The sequence below is a fragment of the Nansenia antarctica genome (assembly GCF_963989245.1).
Source record: "Nansenia antarctica genome assembly, chromosome: 5".
Taxonomy (NCBI): domain Eukaryota; kingdom Metazoa; phylum Chordata; class Actinopteri; order Argentiniformes; family Microstomatidae; genus Nansenia; species Nansenia antarctica.
Genome location: NC_137690.1, coordinates 19,326,787 through 19,337,022, shown reverse-complemented (window position 1 = coordinate 19,337,022; position 10,236 = coordinate 19,326,787). Strand labels below are relative to the sequence as shown.

Sequence of the window (10,236 nt, the reverse complement as noted above, 5' to 3'; positions counted from 1 at the left end):
TCGGTTGCAAGTGGTTGCCGAGTTTTTCTCTGCGACGTTCTAAAGCGGTCTCATCTTGTCGCAGATCTTTGGTCTGAACTGGCCACAAGAATATCAATATTATTAATAATATCTATAGGTAAAGGTGATGTAATTGAACCAAAAACTATGCAAATGTAACTTTGTTATCATTTATTTAACAAGATTCCAATTCCTATTGAAGAAAAAGCAAGGACACCCTATGCACTAAAGCTGGCATTGCCCTCTTTGGCTGAAATTACCTCAATGCAGAATTCTTTCAGCTGTGTGATGTTTGAGCGGTGTCTTGCATGGACATCCCATTTCAAATCACCCCATAGGATCTCAATAGGATTAAGATCTGGGCTTTGACTTGGCCAATCCAGAACTCTCAATTTCTTTCTTTTGAGCCACTCCTTGGTGGATTTATTGCAATGTTTTGGGTCTTTGTCATGTTGCATGGTCCACATACACTTCAGCTTCAATCTTTGGACAGATGATCTCACATTTTTCTCAAGCACCCTCTGATACAATAAAGGATTCATAGTGGATTCTATGATGGTGAGCTGGCCAGCCTACACTGCAGAAAAACAGCCCCAAACCATGACACCCCCATGCTTCACAGTTGGTATGAGGTTCTTGTGCTCAAATGCTGTCTTTGTTGCACCAAATGCTGCACCAAACGTCTTCTGTTACTGTACTGTGCCAAATAATTCAACTTTGGATTCATCTGTCTATCAATGCACATTGTTCCAGAAGTCCTGGTGTTTGTCTAGGTGTTCTTTTTTTTACAGCAAGGGTTAACTCCTTGCACACATCCCATGAAAATTAAACTTCTGATGGTAGATGCATGTACTTTGACTGTTTTCTTTTTCTGTTTTATTTGTTTAGTTATATTACCTCCATCTCTCAATATTGTTAGAATGAAGATCAAATGTCTGTATGTTTAAATATGTTGAAAAAGTCAACGGTTATCAACCAACAGGGGGATGTACAGTATCGAACACCGATATCTAAAACCAATATACAGTATAAGCAGTGGTTGTTAGATGGTGCTCAGTGGCAGCGCTGCTGACAGGTTGAGATATGTGTGGATGTGTGCTTGTAAACCTCTTTATGTCAGGACATAAAAACAGGCTATTAGAGCTTCCACACAACATTGTTGCTTATAACCAGCAGTGTCCACTTCTCTATTACAACCTCTTTCAGCAAGGGAACCCATGTAGAAGGCTGGGGATAGGTGAGAGAGAAAAGGGAGGAGGTGAGGAAGTGGAGAATAAGTGCATGTGTGTGTGTGTGTGTGTGTGTGTGTGTGTGTGTGTGTGTGTGTGTGTCGGGGAGGGGGCTAGGTGAAAGAAGAAACCACAACAGAATGAGTGGTGTTGTGTAGACCCTGAGCTTGGGGGATAGAATAGATCAATAACTAATTTCAGTACTGAGCTTCAGTCACACTGTTTTCCAATAAATGCTGGACAAAGAGCCCTGGCTGAAACACCCCCACCCCATGCACGCACACACACACACACACACACACACACACACACACACACACACACACACACACACGCACCTCTCCTGGCCCTCCTTTCACCTTTTGCTGGCAGCATCAGTTCATAGAAGATGCTATGTTATGTCTTTGCACAACTGTTAGGCAATATTATGCCATAAGTTCATGAGATAAATCTGTAGTCAGCCATAGTATAGCCTACCATAGATAAAAGCAACAATATCCTCCCTGTGTCCCTTGGTTGGTTCTCCATTCGAAGTTCCCAGCCATGTTCTGTGTCTGTATCTTCTACAATTTCTCCCTTTTCTTTTTTTTCTCCTCCGATTCCCTCTCTCTCCCCCTTCCTCTCTGGCTGATGTTGGGGTTTCGTCAACGTGTGCAGTGAGATTCAGGCAGACAGGAGAGTGAAGTGCGTGCAGCACTGCTGCCGCTGTGGCTGCCTCTTCTCTTCAGAGGAGCTGTGACCTAGATAAAGAAGAGGAGTCAAAGCGCCTGCGAGCCAGGGAGCCACTCCAACCCCAGCCAGCAATGTCAGGAAGGGGTTAGTTGTGTAACACACTGTCCTATTTATTTGGTCAGTCCCTCTCACTCACACACACTCACACACACATACACAGTGTCCACACAGCAGTAGGAGGGAAATACTCTGCGTGCTTTCATGCGTGCCTGCGTGCGTATGTGACAGAGAATCCTAACACATCAGAGTTGTCTTAGCATAAACTCTCAGTAACCTTTCCACACCAGAAGCAATCAGAGCTCGTCATGTCACCCAGTCTACTAAGCCAATATGTCTGCTTTCATTGGCATTGTGATCCAGTCTGGCGGGATGCAGAAGAGGTTAGAAAGTGCTGTAATGTTCTGTATACGTTTTAGCTGTGGTATAGGTTTAGGGCCCCATACAGAACAATACTCTTTAATCTCTATTTCATTGAAACTATTGTCTGCATGTTTCATTAGCACACTTTGTCCTCCGTAGGACAGACGGTCTAACCCCGCACCCAACAATTTATTATTGCATTTTGGCCATGTCATAATGCTATGTGTAGTGAGTGGGACAATTTAAATGGCTGAAACAGAAAGTGAGTTTGAAGGATTTATGAACAAAAATATAGCCAAATAAAGGTAGTAAATTTGGTATTCTTGTTGTTCTGAGTACAGTGGAATCAAACACTGATTTGTCTCATCATTGTGTTGCACTGCCATCCATTGGCCACTTGGTCACAGCACACCAGTGTAATCCCCTTTTGATTAGCTCATCATGTATACAGTACACAGAGAGAATACAGCAGGGGGTAGAAATCGGAGGCTGGTGAAGGTAGAAATCGGAGGAAGGGCTCCATATACTGCATGAAATGATATCAAACACGTTTGATACCCTTCCTTATTCCATTCCATGCATTACAATGAACCCGTCTCACGGTTTCTACCTCAACCAGCATCCCCTGAAATACAGAATATTTGAGAGTATACTGTATTTAGTAAAGCAAAAAGCTTCATATGCACAGTGACGACTGCCTGTGTCAATGTCAAGAACAGATATCAAGTGAAATATGAAATGGACACTTTGATCTGCCTACTAAGTTTGTGTGTGATCTTTAATAGCAGCACTGCCATCTTGTGGTATTTTATTACATTTCAACACCAATCTCTCATTAAACACAGAGGAAAAACAAGTTTATTAAGACAACATCGAGGTCAGATGGCACAACCTTTTCTATGAATATTACAATAATTGAATCAGCTACACACATCCAGCGGTACAAATCATGTATGGCAGTTTATTCTTTTTTTATCGATATCACCAGCGTATGGTACGCAGGGACCTGAAGCAGTCCCACCCAGGCTTGGTGCCCAGTGTGTGTTCGGGGAGCAGATAGTCTTTCAGTCTGTCAGGTAGGGGCAGGGCCTTCACCCTGTCGTCTAGGGGCCAGGGCTGCAGACGGCCTCTGATGACGGTCCTGCAGAAGCAGCGTAGAGATGGAGGGCTGGCCACCTGCTCCACCACACGCCCATGGAGCTCCAGCAGTGCCTGGAAGTAGGGGTGAGCATCCTGGTTCGGCACAAACAGCTCCAGTCTTGGAGGTAGGATTAGTCTGGGGGAGGACACCCGGGCAAAGTCTAGGAGCACCTCGGCCTGTTCCAGGAGCTCAGTAGCCCGCTCTGGATCAGAACACTGCCGTAGGGCTGTCTGAAGCCTCTGGAACACCAGCCTGTAACCTGTCCAGCAGGAGGCGCCGTGGCTGGGGCAGAGGAAGGAGGCGCCGCTCTGGAGTAGCAGTACTGCCAGAGGGAAGAGCAGGTCAAAGTTCTCCAGGCTGGTCTGAGTCAGAGAGGCCTCTGCGTCCTCCTCCCCCTCGCTATAGTCCAGGCAGGAGCTGGGGTCAAACCCGTGGGTCAGCAGCAGACGGGTAGCCCTAAGACAGAAGCGGCCAATCTCGGCTGCATCCTCCGCAGTGCCCCCCAGAGCCTCCTTCACCAGGAATACCAGCAAGGACACAGCCGTTTCTCCATCCAGGGTGGCAGCATGCACATCAGCACCTTAGCACCGAGGGAACAAAGATATGGACTATTAAAGCACAGGTATGTTCTTGGTGACTCTGTTTACATATAGAATTCAATTAGAAAATCTAGCTGGTTGGCCTGAATCTCTGCTGTGAATCTCTGCTGTGCATAAGCTGTTTGTCTGCATAAATGAATATTCCATAGATAGTTGTCATTTAAATTAGACCCTTTCCCTGAATATAAGAATGTCTAGAGATGCACTGTTTAGGCCATTTCTGAAAGCATTCCTCTCAGCTGCAGAGTCCTATACTTAAGCACGAGAGCACCCTATATCAAGCCAATGTCACAGTCCAACACCTCTCTGAAGTAGGAGCCGGATGTTCTCTGTGTTGTGCACGGTGAGTCCATCACTGCTCGCCAAAGCGTGGAGCAAGGGTGTTTTTCCTTTGGGCATAAAAAACAAACAATCAGTCGCGACAGACTAGTCTGACAAAAATACATCAGTAACACTTTTACTTCGTTGGGTTTTACAACAAACCAATTCAACTCACCGTTCTTATCCCTTGCATTCACGTCAGCTCCCATGTCCAGCAGGGTGTGCATGCAGGGAAGTCTCTCTGACGCTTCACTAGCCAGGTCCAAGGGGCTACTTTCATTCTGCATAACATATACTATGTTACAAAGCGTATATCAGAAATGTCAAACAAGCAAAGACAGCGAGGGAAAAACTCGAGGACTCAAAACAGTACTTAATTTCTATAGCTTGCTAAGTACAACCAGTTGAGCTCACCCCGTCTCGCTTGTCAACATCCGCTCCATGTCCAACCAGCATTCTCACCATGCTAGGTCTGTTATTCAGCACTGCGATGTGCAGTGGGTTACAGTAGGATACAGGGTCTGAAGGAGAAGAAGCGATTAAGTCAATCTGCATACAGAAATATGATCACATTGGGGCTCTTAGGTGGCGTAACGGGTTAAGCGTCGACCATGTAACCGCTGGGTTCCCGGTTCGACTCCGTCCGCGGACATCTCATCACCTCCGCAGACTCAGGTGCCCTCAACATCCTAGTTCTACTAGACCTGAGCGCAGCCTTCGACACAGTGTCCCACTCCATCCTCCTTCAAAGGCTGCGCCAACTGGGTGTTGAGGGCACCGCCCTGGACTGGCTCACCTCCTACCTCACCAACAGACAACAGTTCATCTCCCTCTCCGGTCACACCTCCTCCTCCTCTGTCACAAAGGGGGTCCCACAAGGCTCAGTCCTCGGCCCCCTGCTCTTCCTCTGCTACACACTCCCCCTCGGTCACATCATCCGCCAATTCAACCTGGACTTCCACTGCTACGCCGATGACACCCAGATTTACATCACGACAGAACCCAGAACCCACCCCTCAGTCACATCGAAAACTGCATTTCAGCAATAAAAACCTGGCTCACACACAACTTCCTCAAACTCAACAACTTACTCAAAAATCAGACACTGCCTCTCCCTGCCCGCTGCTGAATCCCTCATCCACGCATTCATCTCCTCCCGCCTTGACTACTGCAACTCCCTACTCACCGGCATCACCTCCCGCTCCCTCCATAGACTCCAGATGGTCCAAAACTCTGCTGCACGCCTCCTCTCAAACACCCGCTCCCGTGACCACATAACTCCTGTCCTCCACTCTCTCCACTGGCTCCCCATCAAAGAACGTATCCAATTCAAAGTCCTCATCCTCACATACAGAGCCCTCCATAGCCTGGCCCCCCCTTAGCTGACTGACCTCCTTCCCCCCCACCGCCCTACCCGTTAGGGATGGACGGTTTTTCGGTTAAACCGAAGTTTCCCTATGTTGTTCAAAGAATAAAACTGGAACATGTCACATGTTTGTCGTGTGTGAAAATAACAATGATACAGTCTGAATCTGCCGCGCAATGAGTGAGAGGTTTGGTCAGTTGTGAAGAATAACTGAGGATTAATATCTAATTGGGATTATATTTAAGGGTAACGAATCACTCTATGGGAAAGATAGTTGCCTTCAGTTATTGGTAGATAGGAAAGGTTTTTTACAATAACTCGCTTACATTTAATAAGATCATTTTCGCTGCTCTCTGTAAAGCGCATTGGGTCACTTTCGTGAGAAATGCGCTATAGAAATAAAATGTGATTTGATTTGATATCAATCAATCAAACTTTATTTATGTTCTATAGCACAAATCATGCATTGAATGTAACTCCAAGTGCAGTATTTACTAAACCACAATATAATAAAACAAGAGCTATACGGATCAAGAGTGTTTGTGCACAGCACCACTGTGTGTGAAGGCGCTACTGAAAGTGATGACAGAACGCATGTCTCAGAAGATACACGGTCACTTAGTGACGCAAAGGTAGTTCTGTATTTATCTCTATCTGTATTAGTACATTTATTTTGAAAGCTCTATTTTGACAGCTCTACCATGGGCACTTTTATTTTGATGGGGCATTCTTTGTTGATTGACTTACGACAGTTCAGGACGAGTCAGTCTCGCGGCATGTGGTTTTTATGAAAAGCTTTAAGTATGTTCACTGCATAATTCTAAGTCTAATATTTCAGTGATTATTGAGCAGTATTCAAATATTTAAATACATTGAGCAGCAGCTGAAACTTTGTCTAAGAACCAAGATATTGAGAAAGCAGTTCATTCAATGAAGACGCTGTTCCAAGAGATGATCTTCCGTGCAGGCGTGCACCCTGGATCAGCGGAGCTGGTGTGTTAAGTGTTCATGTGTTTTCATGTATGGTGTAGCTTACAAAAGTCTGCCTTTCCACTTATATTTGTGAAACTAAGTAGCCTAAATGTGTTGCGACTGTGCTTACGGTGTTTTAATGGTGTTCGACATGAGTGTATTGTAGCAGTAGGGCTCAATTATCAGATTTTTTTTTTTTTTTTTTTCCTGTCGTTTTTCGGTTAACCGGAAAACCGCGGTTTTAGTCTTTGACGGTTTTTCGGTTTCAATAATTGGAAACAGTCCATCCCTACTACCCGTACCCTCCGATCTACCCGTACCCTCCGAGGCTCTCAGGCATTCTGTACTTTCAAATATGTATTCTCCTTGACCAGTCAACATCAACTATCAGCTATTTCGCTAGCAAAAACTAAAGCTAACTTATTTGCAAAACAGCGCCCCCGCCACCACGTCGGCGCAGTGCCGCAATTGCAGTTAGAAATTACAGAAATCCACAGAGTGCAACGCTTGTAGAAAACGACCGTCAGAGTTTTGTTGAGAGCTGGAGGCGGCTAGAAATATGACGGAGGCGGCCGCCTCATAATTCTCTATGCAGGAAAACCCCTGTTAAGTGTTAAATTATATTATATAATAGGTTAAAAATACGTGACATTTACGGGAAAATATACTCGTCGGGAGTGTACTGTAAGTTAACTTTACTTGAAGTTAATGTTAATTAGCTAGTTAACTAGATCATCTACACAGTGATTAGCTAGTGCTAAACCACACAACGTTGACTAAGTGACATGTTATGGGCCCCAAAAGAAAGTCTGTGAATAAATACCTTTCTTTTTAAAAAAACTTTGTGACTAGTTGTCGTCCTTTTTTCTCACTCTCCTCGTTCTTTATTTTTTCTTTTCTCTTTTGAGACCCTGACTTTGACTTTGCCAACATCCCTCCGATTCCTGGGGGTGCACATACAGGATGACCTGTCCTGGAAGAACAACACAGCAGCCACCATCAAGAAGGCACAACAGCGGCTCTACTTCCTGAGAGTCCTCAGGAAGGAACACAACAAGCAGGAGATACTGGTGGCCTTCTACCGCTGCGCAGTGGAGAGCATCCTCACCTACTGCATCTGCAACTGGTTCCCCAGCTGCACAACCGCAGAGAGAAATGCGCTACAGAGAGTCGTGAGAACAGCCCAGAAGATCACCGGCGCCCCCCTCCCCTCTCTGGAAGAGCTGTACAACACACGCTGCCTCAGGAAGGCCTCCAAGATCTCCAGAGACCCATCCCACCCTGGGTACGAACACCCGGCTGCCCTCAAGGACAAACAGACTGAAGCTCAGCTTCTACCCCAGGGCCATCCAGGCCCTGAACACAGCAAAGACCTAGGTTCTGGGCCCTGGACAGTCTGGACGGATTGATGGCAGCTGCTGGATTGAAAAAATCAGGTGTAGTGCTGAGGCACAAATGTGTACATTTCAAGCCTGCAAACTGCGACACTTTAAATGAATGTGCAATAACACTATGTGCAATATGACAACCCTAGTCGTTTTATCTGTACAGTATAGTATAGTGGATAGTGTACATAGCCTTTATTTATGTAAACCAGCTCCTTTCCCTTCTAGTTTTTTTAGTCTTTTTTTTCTTTCCTAGCACCAGGGGAGCCACCCCTCCCACATTTCGTTGTTTGGTACCTGTACTATAGCAATGACAATAAAGACCATTCATTCATTCATTCATTCATTCATTCATTCATTCAACATCGTCTCTCTCCTTGTCAGAATAGTGGTAACGTTCCTCTAGGCGGCTCGCGTGCGGTGGACTGAACCATGCAATGAAGAGGGGGGTAAATAATAAGGCTTAATTTTGTCAAACAAAGAAACAAAACTCCAGTTTGTTTCTTTTGTGACTTTTTTTAATACACACAGTCGGCTACATTAACTTCCTTATGATAATATTATTTCAAAAATTCAAAAAAAAAAATCTCTTGGGCCCCTGTCAGTGCTGGGCCCTTAGAATCGTCCTAACTTACCACCCCCTAGCGGCGCCCCTGCCTACCCCTACCCATCTCCCCTAACCCTGCCACCCCCCTGATATGCATACAGCCTCCCCTACCCCTAACCACCTCCCCTGTTCCTACCACCCCCTCCCCGTTCGCTGACTCTGTGTTCCATGTTACTTGTTGTTTTTGTGTTTTCCGTATCTCCTATATTGTCAGCGTCTTTGAGCCTCGGAAAAGCGCTATATACATTTAATGAATTATTATTATTATTATTATTAATTATGTCTTCCTTTCTATCTCTCATCCTTCCTGTCAAAATCTCTACTGTGTCTATCAATAAAAAAAATAAAAAATATGAGTGGGACTGCCCCACTCAGAAAAAATAACTTTAAAAAAATAAAAATATGATCACACTCAAACTTTTCACAGACGACACATTAATCCCCTTACCCTCAAAGTTGAGATCAGCTCCGTAGCGCAGTAGGATTTCTGCTGGACAGACCAGTCCCCGCTCAGCCACCTTAAATAGAGAATAGCTTATATCCTCTTCAAACTCAGCTGACTGGGACTCTCTCTCCAGTAGCTCCGCTAAAGACCCACACACGCCGTCCTCGTCCTCAGGGAGACTGCTCTTGGCAACACAAATCCATGGAGAGGAAGAAAGAGAAAACACACACAACAATGTTTAAAACACGGCCTATAATGTACGCCAACTGTTGAAAGTGAAGCTTGAACCATATTGAGCTTTGTCGAAAGTCTGTGCGCTTTCACAGATTTCGGCTTTCAAATCGCATGATTATAACAGCAGACCTCAGTTCTACACATCATAAGTGAATATACGTTCTTACCTCTCAGTCTCAGGGCTTGTCCCTTGTTCCAGTCCAACAACATCCAGCACTGCGTCCACCAGTGACTGATACTCATCCTCCATGGCTTTCGTAGGATCGTCTATTCAGGCATGCTCCTGGCCGATGTGCCACCTTCTCCTCGCTCTCGAAGAATACTGGACAAACACCCAAATGAAGAGCTTAACAAGCTGGCAAGCTGCGTTCACTTACACAGCCACAGGACGTTCCAACAGTGACTATTACCAGACAGTCCTTATCGGGAGGTTTCAGGCTGTCCAGAGAATGAAGTTCTAGCTACGTTATCTAGCAAGGTTGTTGTTGGTAGACGCCCTCAAGCAAAGGACAGACGCATGCATTAGCCTACTAGATGATCATTCTGCACAGTGATGTTAGCGTGGACACGTTTGAAATGTGGACTATGTCTATGCTAACTGGCTAGTCAACTTTAGCTAACCAGCTAGTTCATCGTTGTTGGTTGGAGGCAGCCGTGTTATTTAGCAACGCAGATTACCTCATAAGGCACTGGATTTGATATAAAGTCATCGCAACTAGCTAATAACAATATATATAACGGCGTTGTGTACAATAGAGCAAAAAAACAACAACTGATAAAGGATTTTAAAATCCTTCTGCTACAAGCGCCACCCTACCTTTAGCACCGGAAACGACCACGCCCAC

At 45.2% G+C, this 10,236-nt stretch overlaps 1 protein-coding gene across 2 annotated transcripts; it reads right to left on the bottom strand.

The window, feature by feature from the left end:
• Window positions 1-3,163: 3,163 nt before the first annotated feature.
• Window positions 3,164-10,236, bottom strand: LOC308158426 (ankyrin repeat and SOCS box protein 6-like). Of its 2 annotated transcripts, XM_080532014.1 has the most exons (8): window positions 10,209-10,236; window positions 9,559-9,713; window positions 9,161-9,336; window positions 4,797-4,903; window positions 4,558-4,663; window positions 4,364-4,450; window positions 3,722-4,042; window positions 3,164-3,638 (listed from the first exon to the last, which is right to left on the bottom strand). In XM_080532014.1, the coding sequence occupies exons 2-8, from the start codon at window positions 9,639-9,641 to the stop codon at window positions 3,394-3,396; spliced, it is 1,125 nt and encodes a 374-aa protein (XP_080388140.1). In that variant the 5' UTR covers window positions 9,642-9,713; window positions 10,209-10,236; the 3' UTR covers window positions 3,164-3,393. The 2 variants fall into 2 exon arrangements, with proteins under 2 accessions (XP_080388140.1, XP_080388139.1); XM_080532013.1 differs by having other exon boundaries at window positions 3,164-4,042.

Excerpts from the sequence above, each read along its gene's own strand:
- LOC308158426 (XM_080532013.1), bottom strand. The coding sequence starts at position 9,641 with ATGGAGGATGAGTATCAGTCACTGGTGGACGCAGTGCTGGATGTTGTT. Across the intron at positions 4,904-9,160 it reads AGCTGATCTCAACTTTGAGG|ACCCTGTATCCTACTGTAAC; the intron begins GTAAGGGGATTA and ends CTTCTCCTTCAG. Across the intron at positions 4,043-4,363 it reads CCGGCTCCTACTTCAGAGAG|GTGCTGATGTGCATGCTGCC; the intron begins GTGTTGGACTGT and ends CTCGGTGCTAAG.